The sequence below is a fragment of the Solanum stenotomum genome, chromosome 3 (assembly GCF_019186545.1).
Source record: "Solanum stenotomum isolate F172 chromosome 3, ASM1918654v1, whole genome shotgun sequence".
Taxonomy (NCBI): domain Eukaryota; kingdom Viridiplantae; phylum Streptophyta; class Magnoliopsida; order Solanales; family Solanaceae; genus Solanum; species Solanum stenotomum.
In genome coordinates, this window is record NC_064284.1 from 33,827,230 (window position 1) to 33,850,127 (window position 22,898).

General features: G+C 34.5%; 3 protein-coding genes across 3 annotated transcripts; 1 reads left to right on the forward strand and 2 right to left on the reverse strand.

The window, feature by feature from the left end:
• Nucleotides 1–613: 613 nt before the first annotated feature.
• LOC125857982 (protein SINE1) lies at nt 614–4,049 on the forward strand. The gene is made up of 3 exons (XM_049537640.1): nt 614–795; nt 1,539–2,868; nt 3,380–4,049. Exons 2-3 carry the CDS (start codon nt 1,552–1,554, stop codon nt 3,860–3,862), a joined length of 1,800 nt encoding a protein of 599 aa, XP_049393597.1. The 5' UTR covers nt 614–795; nt 1,539–1,551; the 3' UTR covers nt 3,863–4,049.
• A 148-nt stretch (nt 4,050–4,197) lies between these two features.
• LOC125857983 (protein NDH-DEPENDENT CYCLIC ELECTRON FLOW 5) lies at nt 4,198–5,877 on the reverse strand. Its single transcript, XM_049537641.1, has 3 exons — nt 5,257–5,877; nt 4,717–5,163; nt 4,198–4,623 (listed from the first exon to the last, which is right to left on the reverse strand). Exons 1-3 carry the CDS (start codon nt 5,767–5,769, stop codon nt 4,429–4,431), a joined length of 1,155 nt encoding a protein of 384 aa, XP_049393598.1. The 5' UTR covers nt 5,770–5,877; the 3' UTR covers nt 4,198–4,428.
• A 258-nt stretch (nt 5,878–6,135) lies between these two features.
• On the reverse strand, nt 6,136–7,913 carry LOC125857985 (photosynthetic NDH subunit of subcomplex B 2, chloroplastic). Its single transcript, XM_049537642.1, has 3 exons — nt 7,350–7,913; nt 6,743–7,183; nt 6,136–6,541 (listed from the first exon to the last, which is right to left on the reverse strand). Exons 1-3 carry the CDS (start codon nt 7,755–7,757, stop codon nt 6,347–6,349), a joined length of 1,044 nt encoding a protein of 347 aa, XP_049393599.1. The 5' UTR covers nt 7,758–7,913; the 3' UTR covers nt 6,136–6,346.
• Nucleotides 7,914–22,898: the final 14,985 nt, after the last annotated feature.

Sequence of the window (22,898 nt, forward strand, 5' to 3'; positions counted from 1 at the left end):
TTTTTTTTTACAATATAATTTTTTCCTTCTTCTTTGGATGTGACTTTGTAGTGATTGAGACAAAGTTAGTATAATCAACTTCATACTTAGAATTAACACTATCAGTGAGATTTGAAATATAGATATAGCAACTTTTTAAGCATTAAAATCTCTTATCAATAATTATTGCAAATCATTAGTTTTTGTTGATTTTTTTTATTTTTTATTGCTTATAACTTTTAATGATTCAAAGTTTTTATTTGCAGGATGATTGGTGTTTACTTCGTTGGATTTGGATCTTTATTTTTTATTTTAATATATTGTTAAAGTTATTATGTATACATATTTAATGTGAAGCATTTATTTGATAATATTATTTAAAAATAAGTTAAACTTTAAAATTGTCAATAAATTAATATTTATAATTACATTTATCAATTAACCGCGCAACGCGCGGGAACGTATACTAGTATATGTATAAATAATAAATCAGCTGCGAAATGATTCGTAAAGGGAGGATTAGGATATTGAAATTTGAATTAGAAGAGGCGGGGGAATTAAGAAGAAAGATTCAAAATGTATGGGTACCCTTCACTCAAAATAGGTAAACAAATCAGACAGCAGACCACTATAATCGCAGAGCAAATTCGAACACCTACTTACTTTCTTTAGCGATCCCCTCTCTCTCTCTCTCTAAATTTATCTGTTCATTCTTGGCAACTCTTTTTGCTTTAGAAGAAATCTTGTGATTTTGACGTGCAATTGTTGTTGCTGTTCTAACAATCTGAAAGGGACTCATCTTTGACTAAAGAGAAGGTATCATTTTTGTTGGTTATCTTCCAATTTGGGCTACATTGAATCATCTGTAATCTCCTTTTTCACTGTAACTTGCAAGTTTGTGTTTCTGATCTTACTTGTCATTTTGTGTTTTTTGGGGCTAAGAAGGTGCTATTTTGGTTGGGAATGTATATAATATCTGGGTTTCTTGGAAATGTTGAGGCACTCGTTATTGTTTCTTCTTCTTAGAAACTTTGCCCAAAATGGGCCTACTTCAATTTGCACCATATCCTCTCACTGCTTATCTCTTACTTTTAAGAACACTGCAGTTGTTCCTTAATTGCTTTGAAATGGCAAGTTTTTATTTGAGTATATTGATTAAATATTTGAATTCAACTTTACCTTGTTGTCCAATTTCTTTTTTTTTTCTTCTGAAAAGCGAATCTTGATAAGAATTGGATACACCCATCTGTTAATATTTGGATTTCTTGTAAAGTTTGTTGTATTAAATTGCGGCACAGGTGGGGTTAAGGTCTGAGTGCATTTTACACCCTCCCTAACCCTACTTGTGGGATCACATTGAGTATCTTGTTGTTTTGGCTATATATTGAAGTTTCAGTTTGTTAAAAGTGTCTTAAGATTTGGTGGAATAAGTTCTGATTCATATTTCTCAGTACTAATTGAAGATAATACATGGTGTAATACCCAAAATGAAGGAATTTTTTTTTAATGTAGATCTTTATTTGTTTGGTTTTGCTGTCTAACATGTTAATTGGTTGTAGGTAAGTGGTAGTAATGGGGAGGAGTTTGAGCCCAATACTTAGAAGAGAGCTGGAGAATTTAGATAAGGATGCTGAGAGTAGAAAATGCGCAATGAAAGCATTGAAGTCATATGTGAAAGAGCTGGATTCCAAGGCAATCCCTCTCTTTCTTGCTCAGGTTTCTGAAACCAAAGAATCCAATGCATCATCAGGAGAATACACAATTTCACTCTATGAGGTACTTGCTCGTGTACATGGACCTAAAATTGTTCCTCAGATTGATAACATCATGAGCACTATTATCAAGACCCTGACATCCAGTGCTGGATCTTTTGCCCTTCACCAAGCTTGTTCAAAAGTTGTTCCAGCCATTGCGAGGTACAGTATGGACCCAACGACACCAGAGGAAAAGAAAAGATACATTATACACTCCCTCTCAAAGCCCCTTTCAGATTGTCTTCTGGGGAGACAGGAGAGTTTATCTTCTGGAGCTGCTCTCTGCCTAAAGGCTCTGGTGGATTCTGATAACTGGCGGGTTGCTTCAAATGAGATGGTTCATGAGGTTTGTCAAAGAGTTGCCGGGGCTTTGGAGAAGCATACACAAACTAATTCTCATATGGCTCTAGTCACTTCATTAGCCAAACACAATAGCTTAATCATGGAAGCTTATGCAAGATTGCTGATACAGTCTGGATTACAAATTTTAAGTAGTAGCAGTGGAGAAGGGAATTCTCAAAAAAGATTGTCCGCCATTCATATGGTCAACTCTTTGATGAAGTATTTGGATCAAAGAAGCATACATTCTGAGCTCAGAATGGTTATGGAGGAGATGGAAAAATGTCAATCTGACAAGATGCTTTATGTTAGAGGGGCTGCATTTGAAGCATTACAGACTGCAAAGAGAATATGCTCTGAGAAGGGTTCTAAATTTGAGAGAGATGTAGATTCAATGACTGGATCCAACTTTGACAGTAGAGGGAACATGAGGAGAAATCTGTGGGGATCTGGTGACCAATCATCTTTAACTGCATCACCAGAATCACGCACAATTAATTCGTTTGTTGACTATGAACCATTTATGGACTCCCCTGTTTCAATCAATCAGGGCCCTTATGTTTTGGGTAATGATAGGAGTGTGAACCGAAAACTTTGGAAGAAGAGTGCAAATGGCGGTGTTGATGTCTCTCTAAAGGATGGCATCTTCTCCGAATTCACACATGGAAATGGTGTCATAAACTCTGAGCACAATGAGGTTCATAATGGTACCGGAGATAACACTGCTGAATTTGCTGGATTTTTGCCAAGATCTGCCCGAAATGGTTTTGTCAGAAGTGCTACTCCAAGTCCTCAGGTAAAACATGTTATTGAGTGTAGTTTGTTCTTTGCTCAGTTTATAGTGTTGGAAGTTTAAATTGCTTTACTATTTCTAAAGTCAAAATCAAATCTTAGTAGATGTTTGTTGGAACAACAGACAGCATGGAGTCTTTTGGAGCTAAAAAAGTTCCTTGTGTTATTATTGATGAACAGAAGATACAACTCGGTTATTTGAGTTGCAAAGAGGATTAAAGAAATAAACAAAATTGATGGTTCCCTCTAGTTCATCTGCCACAAAACTAACTAAATAGCAATGCCATTCTTAGAAGTAAAAACTCTGTGTATATGATTTCTCTGGGATGTGCACAGAGAAATTATGTAATTGTTTTAAGTTAAATAACATAACTTTCGGTGTTTCAAAATATAAATGGAACAGATAAGTAAAATCCTTGACACATTGAATTTATGTGCTTCTAGTATGGTGTACTATTTAATATCTATTTAATGGGTGCCCTAACATGGTTGACATTTCTCTTTTTGTGCTTCAGAGGTCACGCTCTCATGTTAATGTCGAAAGTGTGAAGATCTTTGCAACACCAAGAAAACTTATTCATCTCCTTCAGGATGCCAATGATGGGAACTCAGACATTTCTGAGAGGAAAACCAGAAGGTTTAGGAGTCCATCCCTGTGCAGGTGTGAAGGAAGTCCAGAAAAGTCTGAAGTTAATGGCCTCTTCCATCGTGAAAGGCGTGAGTATAGAGAAGGGGCAACATCTAATGATGAGAAACACTACCATCTGAACTCCGAATCAGTATCTTCAACAGAAGATGCTCAAGCTAATGGAGATGTGCAAGTATCTTCAAATGATGTTGCCCATAATGGAAGAGAATTTCAGGGAATCATTCCCCAAAAAGGCTATGCTTCTGCTCGCATATTGATTTTTGGTATCTTAGCTGTACTTTTGGCAGCATTCGTACTTTCGTTGTGGATAGGCAATCAAGACCAAAGCTTCAACCTTGTTCCCACCTAAAATATGTAGTTGGTCTTCTATAATAGATCCCACTCTTAGATAGTGGGTACTAAATAGGACCTTCAGTATCTTAATTTTCTCATTGCTCATTGAGGATTAATCTACTTTGCTACAGAACTAGTATCCTATCATCAGAATTGATTATTTGGATGTCAATTGAAGTCTTTCTTTTTCGAAAAAGATATTGCTTTTTCATGCACTGTCAATAGCCTTTGTTCTACACATCTGTTTAATTGTCCATTTAAGATAAATTGCTGTCTATAGCTTGTTGAGTAAATCGATTCCACGAGCAGATGAATAAAATAGATATTTGTAAACTTTGCTTGAGTTAATTGGGGAAAACATGGGCAACAGGACAAACAGACCTATGTTTTAAAGCAACCAAACAGTATTTATAGCTTAATATCTACATCAGACCTCACTTTCAAAGTTAAATCAAGTGTATCTGCTTGATTAATGGTTTCTGTGTTGTAATGATGTTGCCATCTCTTGATTTGCTATGAGAAACTCTATTCTGTGTGAAAACAAGTTGATCGGCTTGCTTTGCTAATTGCTGGTTCAAAACTTCACATATTTGGGTTATGCAAACTTTGTTTACCTCTCCATTCACTCTGAGATTCTATGATTATTGGTTGAAGCAAAGCAGCTTGCCCAACACATATGTATGAGTATCTGCCATAACTTTCATGTCTTGAGCCAGGACTCAGCAAGTACACTTCTTTGAACCCGTCCCGTCCTACTACCACCGAGTTTCGTCTTCCCTGATCATGAATAGTTATCAACATGTCAAGATCAATTAGCAGCTAGAATTCAGAAATTGCTTAATATTGATTCATTTCATGACGATAGCTTACCCGATCGATGAGTGTGAAGTTCCTAGGTGCACTTTTATAAATTTTGCTCATTTCATCAGTCAAATGCTTGTAGTTGTCTGTTTCTTCACCCTCCAACTCTTTTTCTGCAATTTTCTCTGGGTTTTGATTTTTTGTACCCCAGCTTGAGAATATTTCCCCAAAAGATTTCTTAGAAGGCTGATTTTTCGTCTTCCCAAAGGCAGGCGGAATAATGCTGAAGTTAGCTAAGAATGGAGGGTTGCTGAAGAAATCTGAGCCTTGCAGTCCCACAGCATAACTGGCTTCTGGTGTGCTTACTGTCAGATGGCTAAGAACTGAACCCGTCATCCGGAAGCTTGCCATACCTAAATTAAAGATTTTAATCTCTGAAGTTAAAAGATCTGCTTGCAGAGTAACCATATACTTAGCTTCAATCTTTCCATCTGAACTTGTGCAAATCAATTCCACCTGCACCTCCAACAAGTCTAAATATCTAATTCAACAATATACTAGGCACTTGTAAACCATAATTCATAAATAAATAGTAAGTACAAAAAGCACCTGAATAGATCCTTGAGGATCTCCTTTAACTTGATGAAGAGCCCAAGAACTTGGTGACCATGAAAAACCTTCATCGTTCTTGCAATTGCAGGCTAGTGAAACTCCTCCTTCAATGACTGGTGAACCATTCTGTCCTTCTGAGACAGTGGTATGCAGCAACTCCATTGTGCCTCCATGCCACATTTGAGCTTTGTATGATGTGATCAAACCACTTGGAAGCATCAAGTTAGCTATACTTCCATTCTCCAACGCCATGCGGACAACACAACTCTCATTAACCTCTGTGAAGGTGACTCCATGTCCACTGAACTCACTTTCCAAGTATTCCGTGTCAATGGGTGGGTATGATATTGAAGCTACCCCTGGCAATTGAATATTTCTTGTTAAGCTACTGTAGTGGAGGGGACTGCAGAGAGGAGTAGAAAATGTGGATATGCTTTTGCTCGGGGATCTAGAAATTGGAGAACCGGAAATTACATTTGGAGAGAGGAGACAAGTGTTAATGGCAGCCATGCCAAACAGAAGAAGAAAGAATAGAGTGCACCAGATGGTATGCCAAGATGACTAAGTTCTGTTATACTTGTTGCATGATATGATATTTCTTAACTTGTATTTGGATAACTTTTGGTTGGCTATGACCTAATGGTTGAAAGGGCTTGTGGATTATGCTCCCTTTTTTGTTTGTGTGTATTTTGACATATCTTGTTATGATATTTTGGGTGGTGGTACCTACTCAATACTCTCTTTTTCAGGGTGTAACTTGTGGATTCTATTAACATGTCTAACCTTATTATTTAGCCCATGTAGTTGAAAGAACATATCTCTAGCTCAACTCACTGAATTTGCTTGGACGCGAAGAGAAAAACGGAGAAACAAGTATTCACTAAATCCATTTTTATTTTGGAATTCTCAGATTGATGACTACAATTACTCTTCTGGTGGAGTATAAACAGTAAAAAAAAAGGAATAACCAAGTACATTTGGCATTGCTGTTTCTTGATGAATAAATTCAGGAGGTCCAGAAAGCTTGTAAAATAAAGATATACATTTAAAAAAATTGTTACTCCAGTTCTGAAGTTCTAGAGGACAATCATAAATTATCATGCTCAATAACTTGTGCTCCTCTCCACTCTTCACCAGGATTCACAACAAGAGGAACCAACATTGAAGCAGGGCCTGTGCAGATAAAGTAATCCTTCCCATACTTTTCTGAAAATGAACCTGGACTCGATACGTAAATATCTTCAAAGCCCATACGTATTACCCTGAAGAAGAGCTCACGACCCTGGAAATGAAACGAAACAAAACATTAAGTTTTCTGCTGTTTCTAAAGATAGCTTTTCTGAACTTTATGCTCTATTAAGACAGACAATTAAAGTTGTGACAAATTTGTTCTTAAGATGCTAAAGGAGCACTAAACAATGAGTTATAAAACAAGTATTACTTGTATGTAGTTACGGGAGAGTGTTTGTTTTGAATGTGATACCTGATCGATTGTTTCGTATTTTGAAGGTATTGAATTATAAAAATCCTTTGCTTTTTCTTGTGGTGGGACACTGTAAAGTCTACTGAGTTTGTGCTTGAGGACAGTAATGGGCACATCTTGAGTAGACCATATGCCGGGCTTCTTCTCTGGTTCCCAACCAAAAGAGAACATACCGGGTTCCTCAGTTTTCATAGCTTCCCCTGGAGATAAAATTTCAAAGGAAGAAGACAACGGAGGATGTGTGCAATAAGTACAGCTCCGGAGTCCTTGTATTCCTGTTCCCTTTCTTGTCTTAGACATCAAATGGCTTAGTATAGCTGTCGTTAACTTGACAGGCTTTTGGCCATTGTTCTTCACTATAACTGCTGTTGCCATACTCAATGGATAGAGTGACACCACATAGTTAATATCTAGACTCCCTCGGCTGCAGCTCAATTCAACCTGCCCATAACAGTGGTAGGAGTAATTATTCCCTTTTGAGGCAAAGGACAAGAAAATCAAGAATGACCTATACTGTTGCAATTGAAATCTATTTGAAGGATCAAGAAATTGTCTATTTAGTCATGTATACACATTTTTGTAGAGTCCGAGCAACATAGATGCTTACCTGTAGAGCATCAATAGAGTCAGAATCAACATCTGTGAGAGTCCATTGATCAGAAGGTGTTGTTGTCTTCGGGACGGGCAGTTTAGGATTAGGCTCCAAGATTTCATTGATTACCAAAGCAATGCCACCTCTGGAATTAGGAAGAGTGTAAAGAACTTCCTCAAAGCCATCATCTTTCCAATAAACTTTAGGCTTGTAAGAAGTGATATGTGCATTTGGTATTTGTAGCTTCACTGAACTTCCATTTCTAACAGTAAGCTCAACTGTTCCTCCATCTGAAAACTTGATGCCTTTACGACCAAATTTCTCTTCAAGACTCTCTGGAGCAAAGGTAGTACTACTGCCTGAAGAAGCTTTAATTACATTAAGCTTAGGTAGAGGCAGAGATAAAACAGCAGCAGCAGCCATTCAATCTTAACCACCAAAAACAACAACACAAACAAGAAGAAGAAAAGAAGAAATAACAAAGTGAGAGTTTGAGAGCTTAGCTTCCACAAACACAGACTGACTGGCTAAGCCTATCCCCACCTTGTCCTTACTTTCTCCAAGACACATTCAATTACAATATTAGTTTCACGTTTACTCCAAAATACTTTTAATAAAAAAAATTATATTTCATTATATGGTTCACACATATTTTCAAAACATATAAAAAGTAAGGAGGACGATTTTACGGGGTGCTTGGATTGACTTTATTTAAGGTGACTTATACGTTAAAAGTCAAAAGTTATACGTCGGGAATACCCAAATTTTGACTTTTGCCTCTTTTTTTTTTTTTACCTTTTCAGCTTTAAAAAAGTGCTTAAACTTTTTGTGTTATACAAATACTTCCGAAACCCAAAAATAGCTTAAAAACCCAAAGCTACTAAAAATAAGCCAATCCAAACACCCACTAAATTAGAAACTTATAAATTTAATATTAGTTATTGATGTACTATATTAGTTTTTTTTTAATAAAAAAATACATGCTCATATATATATACTAGTTTTTCGACACGTGCGCTGCATATGATTATCAATTCAGAAAATATATGTTATAGTAAATAGTATTGCTTATTTAAGTGATGATTTGAATAATAAGCTTTGCACAAAATAATATTGCAGATTATTTTGTAAATGTTCAATGTGGATTGTATATATATCTCTTATTCACGCGAATCTATGAAGATGGTCAATGAAAATTTTTATTAGTTAAATGCAATAATGCATATATTTATTTCAATTTGATGAGGTCAATCATGTAATTAGTCATATCTCAGTAATATTACCTTATAGACGACTGGTCAAAAGTTAATACAAGAAAAGATGAAAGATAGAAATAATTAATGTAATAACTATGAGAATTCATAATATTATAACTAAAGAATGTTAAAGAGTGTGAATAACGTTTGCAATAATTAGTAATAACTAAGAGAATTTATAATGTTATAACTAAAGGATTAATGTGCAATAGATGTATTTCTAATAAATTTTATACTTACATAAATAAATAGGACTTTTAATTAATGTTACTATTTTTTCATATAGTTATTAGATTTTAATTTAGTGTAGGGACAAAATGAAAATGTTTATTCCATATTACTGAATATAAAATTTATTTTGTAATTGATAAATTTTTAAATGATTCATATATATTCACATATTTTCACTCTTGAGAAGTTTAATAATTTTGAAAAAAGATGTTCAGAAACATATATTTACATCACAAGAGAAATTGTTAACAAAAACAAATGAATTTGGACTACATCATGTTAATTCATATATTGGAACATTACATACTAATGTATATATTAAGCAAAAAAATAATTATTATATCATCAAAATTATTTTCCTCAAGTACTCGAGGTTATGGAATGTACCCTCTTAAGATAGAACGATTCACTTCATTAGAATAGTGGTACCTCATATTCCGCTTAACTTCGAACTCAGTCAACGACAATAAATAACATGAAATTTTTTAAAATGCAAGAAGTAGAGTAGGAGATTAAAAAAAATTGTGGTTGAAAAATGAGAGGAAACCCCTCTATTTATAGTCAACAAAGGGTAGATGGACAAGTGTTTTGTGTCTTCTCTGAAAAATCATGACTTTCCAAGAAGTCACAACCCTTTGAAAAAGTCACAACATATTGAAAAAATCACAACTCTTTGGAAAAGTCACAACTCACCAAAAAATTGCAACCCTTTGAAAAAAGTCACAACAACTCCTTGAAAAAGTGACCTTTTCAAAAAAGTCACAACTCTTTGGAAATGTCACAACTCATCGAAAAATCACAACCCTTTGAAAAAAGTCACAACTTATCGGAAAAGTCACAACCTACGTTAGGGATATTATAGTAATTTAACATTCAAGTTAGGAGTTCATGCTTTTAAGGTAATATATATATATATATATATATATAGTGCTTTGCACAGATCCAATAGTTATTTACGAAGTTATTCTTTTAAGTAGTTTTGATTGATTAATATTAATTTTTTTAATCTAAAATAAGATATATATCTATAAATTTTTAATCTAAAACAAGTTATATGTATATGTGTGTTAGTAAATTATTTATCTAAAATAAGTTGTATAGATGTATCTATATGATAGTAAATCATATCATTAAGTGTAAAATCAATACTTACAAATATTAGCAACATTGTAAATTTTAAATAATATTGATTAAAATAATTGTAATACGTTATACTCCCTTCATCTCAATTTATATGAGTTTGTTTGATTTGATACAAAATTTAAGAAAGAAAAAAAAGAAAGACTTTTGAACCTTTGATATGAAATAAGTCATAGATATTTATGTGGCTAGAAATCATTTCATTAGGGATAAAATGAATATTTTAAAGTTAAATTATTACTAAATATAGAAACGTATCATACATTTTAAAACTAACAAAAAAGGAAAGTAAATCATATAATTTGGGACATATGAAGTATATATTTGTGTGATAGTAAATCATTTTGTTTTTGATGATTTGGTGTGAGGCCAAAAACTCTAAAGTAACTCTTAATTTAGTGGGAATTATTAGAAAATAACTCCTAATGAAATAACTGCTAATTTATTTAAATGTCTCCACTACCCCATGATATAATTGCCTTTGAAAAAAAAAACAGGGACATGACATAAGCATAAAGTAGACACAAACAATTAAAAGCAAGGAAATAGATTAATTGACCATTTTATCCTGTTATAAAATTGTGAAATCAAATCAATATTTACTCGTCTGTTGTAAAACTTAAGAACAAAAGAACAATATAAAGAGGAAGAGAAGAAGAATATAAGACAAGATGAGCAATATAAGCTAACTTTCTTTCTTTCAAGTGTTCACCAAATATTCAAGTGTATACAATATGAACCCTTATGCCTCTATTTATAGTGTAACATAGATGCATACAAAAGGTTAGTCATAAACATGACATTAACATGAATATAATGGGGGAGGTTATGGAAGTGAAAGGTTACAAGAATAATGGTTATAAAGGTGGAGGTTATGGAGGTTATAGTTATCTTCATAATGGAGGAAAGTAATGGAGTAACTTCTTGATATAGTGGACATCCACAATATATTATTTTATAACACTCCCCCTTGGATGTCCATAGATAATATGCCTCGTTAAAACCTTACTAGGAAAAAATCCCGTGAGAAAAAATCCTAGTGAAGGAAAAAGAGTACACATATCTTTTAATACGCTTTGAATGTTGCCTCATTAAAAACTTTACCAGAAAACCCAATTGGGATAAAACCATGGTTAAGAAAAAGAGTACAATGCGTATTTTTCTCCCCCTGATAAAAACTTTACTTGATATTCGGAAACAATGCATTCCAATCTTGTATCACAACTTCTCAAATATTGATGTTGGCAATCTTTAGTGAATAAGTTTACAAGATTATCACTTGAATGGATCTTTGAATGTCTATCTCACCATTTTGTTGAAGATCATGTGTGAAAAAGACTTTTGGTGAAATATACTTTGTTCGATCTCCTTTGATAGTATCCTCCCTTCAATTGAGCTATATATCATTTTCGTATATGGTGGCTGGAATATCCCTTTCAAAAGAAAATCACATATTTTCTGAATATGATAAATAATGATTCCAACCAAACACACTCCCGACTTACTTTATAAATCAATATTATTTCTACATGATTTGAAGAAGTGGTTACTAATGTTTGATTCGTTGAATGTCAAAATACTGTTATGCCTCCATATGTAAAAAAATAGCTCATTTGCGATCGAGCTTTATACAGATCAAATAAATATTATGCATCTACATAATCAAATCATTTCTGACTTAGAGATTGATCATTTCAATTTTATTGAAACTCGTCTTTTCTTCTCAAAGAAATCACACATCTTCTATGTGTTGAGTAACTTGCTTTGTTAGTTTCTTGTCATAACTTGAATGATAATACAACAATCCTTTCACATAACTTTCGTTATGTATATCAAATGATCTTCTAGCATTTGCATAACCAACAATATGTAAGTGCACCAATTGCACTAATACATGACATTTTAAATCATTTTCATGAGATCGAAAGATTCTTTCTCTGTGTTAAGCAATCTCAGAACCATTGGGTACTCAATGGAATTGTTTTAAGACCTTTTAAATCCTTCAAGAATTTTCATATAACTTTCATCGTCTAGTTAGACATGATAATCAGTCATTATACATATTCAAGTATTTCATCTATTGCCAGACTGAAATAAGTCTCATTGCATCCACCACTAGAGAACATATCTCCATTTAATACTGTCAGGACTTCTGCAAAAATCCTTTATGACCCGAGGCACAAACAATACTTTATATCTTACAGTTATACTTTCGCACAATGATTCATTTGTACCCCACTGACATATATTTTGATTTATGAACTATAAGTTCAAAAACATCACTTTTCTAAGTGAAACAAAATATACTTGAATAGTGCATTTTATTTGGCCAATCATTTATCTGTCCACATTATATGACAGATTCGAATTTAAGATCCTCGTAACCACTTATAGCATTGAGTGCTACTTCATATCAAAGATACCATCGACGGTCATTTTGATACAATTTCAATACGACATAACTTATCGAGATCTCTTCATTTTTCATCATTTTCAGGTACCTGAACCTTTGCCAAGGTTTTATGAAGTGTTGTGTCATTGTGCTCTTTCAAAGCACTTACCTCATTATCATGACCATTTTGATAATTTGCTCCTCTCCTTCCTCACTTAGTTTTACGTTTGGAATCGATTGGTCGATGACGCTTCTGGCGTACCATAGACTCTGTCCTTGAAGGACTATTAATTGGAGCATTTGCAGCTTAATTAAAATATTGGTTCAACAAATACATTTGACAAATTATTTGCAACATTTTGCAAATGAATTATCTCTTGAACTTCAAGTTCACTTTTTTTTAATGAGGATCTAGATAATTCACCTCACACATAATTTTCAGTTGCTAAACATATCTCCCCCTAATGTTAGGAAATCTAACATTTACCCCCAACCTAATTTGGGGATCCATCTTTGTGCATGGTGGAGCAATAAAATCATATGTGCACACATCAAATTTTTAGATGGAAACTATTTGGTTCCTGACCCTGGACCAATTGTGATGGGAGAACCTTGTTGGCTTGATGCATACATGTTAAATAAACTCATCTCATACCAAATTTTATTTGAGAGATTTGTTCTCATAATCAATGGTATAGCTATAATTGGAGGCAAACAATTTCTGCTAAACCAACTAGTATTATCAACATAATTTTATAGTTTGGAACTGTGCTCTTAATTTAACAATTTGAGCTAACAACCTTACAAATCAATTTGTAAGTTGATACAATTGCACATATGACCATACCATAGATGCATCTATTAAATCATAATAGTAAGCGGTCCATATGGCAGGTGAACGGGCCCATATTCACCTTTCTATATGTTCCAAATAATTTCAGGGGATACAATCCCAACCTTAGTTGATACAATTATCATTTTGTCATGAGAACAAGCAACAAAAGAGAATCTTGAAGAATCTTTTATTTCTTCAAACATATAGCCACATGAATTCTCAACTTCTTTTGCATCACTCTGAACCGGAATGGCCAACCGGTTATGCCAACTGATATTTATTCTAGTAAACTTTTAGTTTACTTTTGCATGTGATTCCTTCATCATGCTCATATTTTTAGAAATTCATTGTCATGCTTTGACATTATCAAATTTATGTGACTCACCTCAACATCACTTTAAGAGGTCAAATGTACCAATTGTACTGCCACTTTGTATTCATTTATTTTGATGGAGAAATTACAAAACTTTTCAAATTGGGTTGCACCAACAACAATGTGCCCACTTTGATGGATAAAAATTACCTATAACAATTACCTTCACATTTGAAGGACCATCTTAAGAAACAATGTGTCCAATAACCTTTTATACCACTTTAATGGACAAAATTATCTTTACATTTGAAGGAACATCTTAAGAACCCATAACGTTCTTCCTTTTAATTACCACAATGATGACCATTAACATTTTACCACACCCATATTCATACATTCAACCACTTGTCATTTTTCAGACATATTATGCACTGCCACCACATTCACATAAGAGAATGGAGCAAATCAATTAGGCAGATTTCATGACTTTTATCAAGAGCATATCAATTTGCTTAGTCATCATTACATAATCATTGTATTATGTTGGGACTTGAACCCAACGTCTTACCCATTAAAATGCATTTTAGATCATTATTTGTTGGGACCCAACCCAACATTTTATTATCATGATGCATCAGGACTCTCACCCGATTACCCTCTTGGTGCGATAGGACTTGAATCCTTCGTCTTACCCTCAATCAATGACATAAATGCCAAATATAGTAGGACTCACCATTGAGCTTTAAAAAAAATATTACCACTTTGTGATTAACATGTACAAATAAATATAGAACAAAATTGTCACTTTGTGATTAACATGCATAATAAAATATAGAACAAAAAAACACAATAAAAATATTCTCAACAAAGTATGTACTAATATCTTAAACTTGTCAAAACAAAAGTTACATATAGCATCATATTATATTATATTTGTTGCATAATAATTAAGCTAGTGAATTACCGTTATAAATCAAGGAATCAATTGCACACGAAGAAATTAATAATTACAATTACACTAAAATAAAACTGCTCACTATCACCACCCATTTTTCAATTTCCATGTGAACCCAAAATATTTCACACACAAAACAAAATAAATTAAAAGCTTATGTAATAACAAAAACAATGAGCATAATCATAAATAAAATATAAAATAAGTTTCACATACAAAAGAAAGTATATATAGTCATAGGTAAAAAAAATGCATAGTAACAATAATATTAATCATTCACCTTGTTCACAAGTAACATATAAAATAGATTCCACAATAATTTACCTTGTTTCCGAGAAAAAAATAAACACAATTATTTTACCTTCTTTTGTTTACTTTGCTTCAATCCTGCAATGGTAGAACATTCGTGTTGATAACATGTTGTAAAACTTAAGAACAAAAGAACAATATAAAGAGGAAGAGAGGAAGAATATAAGACAAGAGGAACAATATAAGCTAACTTTCTTTCTTTCAAGTGTTCACCAAATCTTCAAGTGTATACAGTATGAACTCTTATGCATTTATTTATAGTGTAACATAGAGGCATACAAAAGGTTAGTCATAAACATGAATATAATGGGGGACGTTATGGAAGTGAAAGGTTACAAGAATAATGGTTATAAAGGTGGAGGTTATGGAGGTTATGGTTATCTTCATAATGGAGGAAAGTAATGGAGTAACTTCTTGATGTAGTGGACGTCCACAATATATTATTTTATAACATCATCCAATAAAATTGTTGTAATTTTTTCTTATATAATAAACAACTACATAAGAGGAGTTTGGGGTCGTCCATGAGACCCACACAAGCTGCTTAGATAGCGCAGGCATTTCTCCACAGTGCGTAATACCGATCGTGAAACTGTTCACGATCGCATAACATGACTTCATGAAAAACATGCATAGCATTTTAATTTGAACTTAGATTGATGCAAACTTGGTGGCGTTGAAAAAATGATTCATAGACCTTTAATTTGATAGGTTATGAACCACCTAACTCTTCATATTTTAGGATATTTGATCATTTGAAGTTGATCCAAGTAAAATCTTATATCGAAACTCAATTGGTAAGGAAGCCTTCAAATCAACTTAGTGCTAGAGGATCCTTGTGACCTTAATTCATCTCCAAATCTATTCCCACACTAACGAATTGACCTTAACACCTATGGATAATTAAGAATCACCTGGTACAACCCTATACACATATGAAGAATGATTCAGGTCTTAGCTTAGAAATTTTTAGGATATTACAATATCTCCCCTTGAAATCATTCATCCTCATAGTCAAGTTGGACTAAAAGAGAAATGAGTTACATTTTATAATCTTTGTGGCTTTTGAACTTTCCCATTAACATATATATCTAGTTTATGTAACACCTCAGACTTTGAGAAAAGGGCTAAAAAGGACAATCAGGCAAGTCCACAAACCCAAAATGGGCCATGGACCCTTCACAACACCCTAGATGGGCTGTTTAGGGGTCCACAACCTGTTAAGGGAATTGTGAACCACCATCCAGGACTGCTTGGGCAGTAGTCACTAAGACGATGCCTTAGACGGCCTGTGGTGACTTAGACGTCCCGTCTAGGGGTCCGTACAAGTCATCCACCAGTTTTTAAATTTTGTTCCAACTTCAAATGATCATATCTATTAGCATAAAATGAATTAGGTGGCCCATGACCTATCATATTAGAGGTCTTTGAGTTCTCTTTCCAACGCCACCAAGTTTGCCTAATTCCGATCCCGGAGAAAAAAGTTATGCCTGTTTTAGTGAAGCCCTGTCGGGCAGGGCAACATCACGACCCACTAGATGGGCGGTGACGCTTTAAACAGCTCATGAAGCCCCTCATTTAAGTCACGTCGTCAGTTTTATGTTAGGGTTGTATTGGTCTTTCCCCCTATGCATTTGGTACTTAAACTATGCTGTTTTACTTTGTCTAAGCCTAATTAATTAGGCAAAAACTACCTAACACATTCATTCTCCTAAAATCATCAGACTTAGAAAGAAAAGACGAGAAATATGCGATAGTCTTCTCTCCAGAACAAGCAAAGCTCTCCTTCATGTTCAGTCCCAAAATCTAAAGGATTTATTCGTAGTTATCTCCACTAGGTATGTGAGTGTTTAGTATGAGTTTCGTTCTCCCTTATGCCCAAAACATCAGACTCCTTTTTTGATTATTATGGTTTTATGAAACTAGGGCTCTTGCCCAACTATGCAGATTCTCTACAAAACTGATTCTTGTGATTACTACTCGATTCAATACTTATTTAAATGAGGTTGCATGAATGCTCATGGAGATTTGAAAGGAAAAAAACTTAGACAGTAATTGTAGTATTTTCACATGAATTAGCCCTTCTCCATGAATTTAGCTCAGGGTATTAGCATTTAGTTTTAAATAGAATTTAGTCAATTTTGTGTCCACAACTTTTCTCAGCAATTGTTTTCAGAGAGTTTAGTTCTGTCTCATGAATTCAGGACCATAGTATAAACTGAGCTACTAGTATCTAGTTTGGGAGTATGAAAAATTCAAATCAAGGATCTCAATAAAAATATAAAAACTCAATAATTAGGAATAGAATTTTTAAAATATCTATGAACTCAATAACTCAAATCAACTTATCTCAAGAATACTCAAATCTAGGGGTAGAATCCTAGATTTCTCTTTTACTGTTTTGAAAGAAGATGTAGGGCGTGAGGAAGAACTAGTTCAACACTATGATAGCCTTACATACCTGGAAGAACAAGGTTCTTGAAGAATAGAAGAACTTGATTAGAAGCCTTGAAACTCTAACTTGAAGGTAAACGATCAAGAAGACCTTTCTTGAGATTCTTGAATTAGTTTCTTAAAATCCCCATGGCCAAGAATTATGATTTTCATTAGTGATTCATAATTGTATGAAGGAATTTGAGTTGAAAAGAATGGAATTCTTGGATAAAGACTTACTTTGAAGAAGAATCTTGAAAAAAATTGAAAGAATCTTGAATGAAGTATTCTACTTTGATTTTTCATTAGGGTTTTGCCCTAGGGTTTGGGAGAGAAGAGAATGATGGATTAAAAGATGAAAATCTGATTGTATTGAGCCTTTTATTAGTCAAGAAATTTGTTTAGGGTTTTCTTGGAGGTAAAATGACAAAAATGATGCTTTTTAATGTTTTTCCGTTGGCTTATTCGTAACAGTACTGTATTAGGTTACTAAAATAGTCATAAATTTTTATTTAGAAATTGGATCGGCACTAAATTGGTGGCGTTGGAAAGAAGATTCAAATACCTTTTATTTGATAGGTTATGGGCCGCGTAACTCTTTATATTCTAAGAGATATGGTTGTTTGAAGTTGACCCAAGTAGAATTTTACATCAAAACTTAATCGATAAGGAAACTTTAAGAACACTTATCAAGAACTCATCAAGATATTAAATTGCTCGATATTTATGGATAGATTCACAAAAAAAACTCATGATTGGCGTGTGGGTGACCAAATCCAACGCTATGGAAGCTTACATACCTCAAAGGACTAGGTTCTTGGCGAAATCTTGAATTTCTTAAACGAATGCTTGAAACTTTGAACTTTTTCTCCTCTTGAATCTTCTCTCTAAAACCCTACTTTGAGGATGAATGAAACTGATTCTAATCAGTTTAGACTCCTAAAACCTTACTAAAAATGTTTAAATCCGATTTGGTAAGGAAGAGACCAAAATACCCCTCATATTTTTGGATAACTTTCTTTATTTGGACAGCCTGACTTCAAATAGGCATATCTCCTTCATACAAGCTCAAAAATTAGCAAAACTCGGTGGCGTTGGAAAAAGGATTCCAAGACCTTTCATTTGATATCTTATGGGTCTCCTAACACATCTTGTGCTAAAAGTTATGGTCATTTGAAGTTGACCCAAAACTTAAAAGAACTAAGGAATGACTTGAATAAATTCTCTTTAATTCCTTTTGGAACTCAAGGTGCTATATCTAGTGAACTTAAACACTTAAGAAAAATTTAAATTCCTTGGTAAAAACTTACTCACTACGAAGGATGGTTCAACTCTTAGCTCAATTATTTTTCGGAGTGTTACACATGGCTATCATACTTGGTACATATTTTGTACGAACGCATACTCTTGTCTACATTTCCTCAAATGTAGGGTCCGATTGTCAGGGTTCTCAGTTTCGTGGCTAGAGGTTGATTTGAGAGATTTCGAGCCTTGGTAAGTCCTCATGCTTCGAGGATGGATTTTCATTGTTTTCAGTTTCTTTATTTCACTCAGTTTTGGACATGACGTATGGGCTAGGCCCAATTTCATTCTATTGTACTAGATGGCTAATGAGACAAGTTTTTTAGACTTCCGTTTTACTTTTATAAAACTTTTGGACTTGAAATGTACTTCTTTATCTTTTTTATTCTATTTCTTATGTTATGAATGCTAAGTGGTTTGTATGGGGCCTCTCGGGGTCCTATACGCCATGTTACGCCTAGAGGGTACCTTGGGTCGTGATAAAACCTCCTCATGGGCAACCAAAACAAATAATGCCCCACATGGACAAAACACCACAAACAAGCCCCTACATAGGCAAACTTATAAGCTCTCCGGTTAAAATATTTCAATCTCATGCTACTATTTCACCCCATAGTCTACTTTATAAGTATGGTTAACTACCCACCTAGTCTGAAAGAAATATAAGTCAAACCTACCTTGAAGGCCAAAATTTTAGTTGAATTTCTTTACCGGTGTTAATCCTACATCTACGTCCTCGAAACAATTCCCAACTATCAAGAATAGAAGTTGCACATCAAAAGGGTTCCAACAATACCCATATTATTAAGGTTTAAAATCGGGGACAAAATCACCTAAATTCTCATCAAAATCGAAAAAGGAATAAACATAAATTTAATTGAAAATCATAATCCGTAAAAAGGAGTTTGTGGGTGATAAACAGATTAAAATCGAGTAATAAATGAGTCTCAAATCAAATAAATACTAAAGTGTATTTAAAAACGTAACAAAACACTTTTTAAAGAATATCGTCGGAATGTATTTTAACTTATTTAGGATAGAAATATACTTGTAATGCCTTGGGTAAAGCCAAAATAGGTGTCAAGGTCAACAACTCCTTTGAGCTTTTGAAAGTTCACCTTACACTAATCCGTCCATTGAAATTCAACGGTATCTGAGTCAACTTAGCCAATAAGTCGCAATGGAAGAGAAATCCTTGATGATTCACAATAATAACTCGCTAACCCAATGAAACTCTAAATCTAGGTAGGGGAAGTAGGCCTAGACCAATTATAAGCTACTACAACTTTGACCAGATTAACAATAATACCATCCTTGATCACCACATGACCCCAAAAGGACATGTACTCAAGCCAAAACTCACACTTGGAGAACTTAGCAAACAACTTCTCCCTCGATCTCTGAAGTACGGTTCTCAAATAGTGACCCAGAAGGGTAATTTTAGAATTATTTGTAAAATTACTGTTTTACCCCTCCGATAGTTGCCCCAAGTCATTTCTGATCACTTTGTGAAGTTAATTTTGAAATTTGATTGAAAAAAATAATTTTTGGAAGTTTTGAGTTTTGAAAGGTCTAAAGTGTTTAAAAGTGGGTTTTTGGTATCAATCAGAGTTTTGAGTCTTTTCTATTGATGTTTATGCCTAACTTGATCTAGGTGCGAGTTTGTCTTTTGTTACTACTTATATAGCCATGAGGCTCAGCGTTTCTCCCGAATAACTTCTTGAGCCCTTTAGTGTTTCCACACATGTTGGTGAGTCTATTCTAGCAAAAAAAGTCTATCGTAATTGTACCATCTTTATCTATCACAAAGACACCATGGGTAACTTAGTTGAGCTAGACATAATGGATTTTGATTTTATTCTAAGTATGAAATGGTTGGATGTCTCAGTCGATTGTAGAACTCGAGTAGTCAAGTTTCAGTTTCCTAATGAGCTAGTTTTAGACTGGAGGAGTAGTTCAGCAGTGCCTAAGGGTCATTTTATTTCATACCTCAAGGCCAGAAAGTTAGTTTCTAAGGGGTGCATTTATCACTTAGTTCGAGTTAATGACTTTAGTAATCAGAAATTGTCTATTTAGTCAATTCTAGTTGTGAGTGAGTTTCCAGAGGTCTTTCTAGACGATCTTCCTGAAGTCCCTCCTGAGAGAAATAGACTTGAGAATAGATATTCTTCGGGATACTCAACCTATTTATATTTCTCCATATAGAATGGCTCCAACTGAGATAAAATAGTTGAAAAAACAGTTGAAAGATCTCATTGATAAGGGTTTCATCCGACCAAGTGTCTCACCTTGGGGTGCTCCGGTCTTATTCGTGAGAAAGAAAGAAGATTACCTTAGGATGTGTATCTATTACCGCCAGTTGAACAATGTCACCATAAAGAATAACCATCCCCTTCCAAGAATTGATGACCTTCTCGACCAACTTCAGGGTTCCACTTGCTTCTTAAAGACATACCTTAGATTTGGCTATCATCAGTTGAAAGTGAGAGAAAGTGATGTCCTAAAGACAACATTCAGGTGCCGGTATGGTTATTATGAGTTCCTTGTTATGTACTTTGGTTTGACTAACGTTGTTGTAGCATGCATGGATCTCACAAATAGATTATTTAAGACGTATCTTGATATGTTTGTTATTGTATTCATCGACGACATCATGATCTACTCAAGGAATGAGGAGGAGGATCATGACAATCATCTCAGAATAGTCTTCCAAACTCTCAAAGATTGAGAGTTTTATGCCAAGTTTCTAAGTGTGAGTTTTGGCTTGAATTTGTGGCGTTCTTAGGCTACATCGTGTCTGGTCAAGGAATTTTGGACGACACTCAGAAGATTAAGGAAAGGCAAAATTGGCCCTGACCCATATCCCCAACTGATATAAAGAGTTTCTTGGGGTTGGCTGGTTACTATAGAAGGCTCGTCGAGGGGTTTTCATCTATTTTCTGCCCATTGACTAAGTTGAGTTAGAAAAAAACTAAGTTTCAATAGTCTGAAGCTTCTGAGAAAAGTTTTCAGTAATTTAAAACTCGGTTAACTACTGCTCTAGTGTTTACCCTACCAGAGGGTACAAAGATTTTTTCATCTATTGTAATGCATCCAGAGTGGGGCTTAGTTATGTGTTGATGCAAAATAGTAAGCTTATAGCCTATGCCTCAAGGTAACTTATGATTCACAGTAGGAACTACCTAACTAATGATCTCGAGTTGGCAGTGGTAGTTTTTGATCTCAAGATATGGCGTCACTATCGTTATGGTGTTCATGTGGATGGGTCCACTGACCACAAGAGTCTCCGGTATGTTTTCTGTTAGAAGAAGCTTAATCTTAGACAAAGTAGGTGGTTAGAGTTGCTCAAGGATTACGACATGATTATCCTCTATAACCCATGTAAGGGAAGACTGTGATATTAGGGTTTTCATATCGATTCTGACGTCGAACAGGTTTTCAACCCAAAAAGCTCCATAGAGTTGTCGTATATGGTACTACGAGGTCCACGACTTTCTTGATCGCTTCATTCAAGTTAAGATGTGGCTAAAGTCTCTCCGGGGGTAGCTTATATTACGCTAGAGGTCTCTCGAGCCTCCTATTGTACCAATGTTCTAGTGGGTGCATTTTTATATTCGTGTTATATCTGTTAAAAAGCTATTTTGCATCTTTTAGAATGACACAGCGAGTCCAAACTAGACTTCTGTACTGAACTCCCCGTCGAAAAAAGACTTGGCTGCTTTCATTCCTAGGAAAGACCAGATCTACGGTCACACTTCAATGAGTGAGCCTTAACCTGGACATCGAACTCCTAACTAATGAGCATATTTACTTTTGAAAATGGTACTATTCGTTCCTTTGCCTTTTTCGATTTCCTATTTAGCGCTTTGAATTCCTTTGTTGTTCCTGCCTAGCGTTGAGGCCATAGGGATTCCTTGTAAATAAGTTTGCTAATTTTGTTGTTGATGCTTTGAGTAGATTGTCCATGAGAGTACTGTTGTTGATTAAGGCAAGAAAGAATTGGCTAAGGAAGTTCATACACTTGCACATTTTGGAGTCTGTTTGTTAGATTCCAGTGAAGGTGGAGTTATTGTGATGAAAGAGGCTGAGCAAGACAAAGGCCCCATCTTACTTGAATTGAAGGTAAATGTTCATAAACAATAAATCATGTGTTCCAAAGGTGGATGAGCTCCAAGAGAGGATCATGGAAGGAGCCCATAGTTCTAGATATTCGATCTATCCGGGTTCCACAAAGATGTACCATGACTTGAGAGAAATCTATTGGTGGAATAGTATGAAGAAGAATATTGTAGATTTTGTTGCTAAGTGACCAAATTGCCAGAAAGTCAAGGTTGAACACCAAAGACCATGTGGGTGGCTCATAATACAGCCCTTCCATAGTGGAAGTAAGAGATAATT

Excerpts from the sequence above, each read along its gene's own strand:
- LOC125857983 (XM_049537641.1), bottom strand. The coding sequence starts at position 5,769 with ATGGCTGCCATTAACACTTGTCTCCTCTCTCCAAATGTAATTTCCGGT. Across the intron at positions 5,164-5,256 it reads ATCCTCAAGGATCTATTCAG|GTGGAATTGATTTGCACAAG; the intron begins GTGCTTTTTGTA and ends TTGGAGGTGCAG. Across the intron at positions 4,624-4,716 it reads ACTTCACACTCATCGATCGG|GGAAGACGAAACTCGGTGGT; the intron begins GTAAGCTATCGT and ends ATTCATGATCAG.
- LOC125857982 (XM_049537640.1), top strand. The coding sequence starts at position 1,552 with ATGGGGAGGAGTTTGAGCCCAATACTTAGAAGAGAGCTGGAGAATTTA. Across the intron at positions 2,869-3,379 it reads GTGCTACTCCAAGTCCTCAG|AGGTCACGCTCTCATGTTAA; the intron begins GTAAAACATGTT and ends TTTGTGCTTCAG.
- LOC125857985 (XM_049537642.1), bottom strand. The coding sequence starts at position 7,757 with ATGGCTGCTGCTGCTGTTTTATCTCTGCCTCTACCTAAGCTTAATGTA. Across the intron at positions 7,184-7,349 it reads ACTCTATTGATGCTCTACAG|GTTGAATTGAGCTGCAGCCG; the intron begins GTAAGCATCTAT and ends TGTTATGGGCAG. Across the intron at positions 6,542-6,742 it reads AATACGAAACAATCGATCAG|GGTCGTGAGCTCTTCTTCAG; the intron begins GTATCACATTCA and ends TTTCATTTCCAG.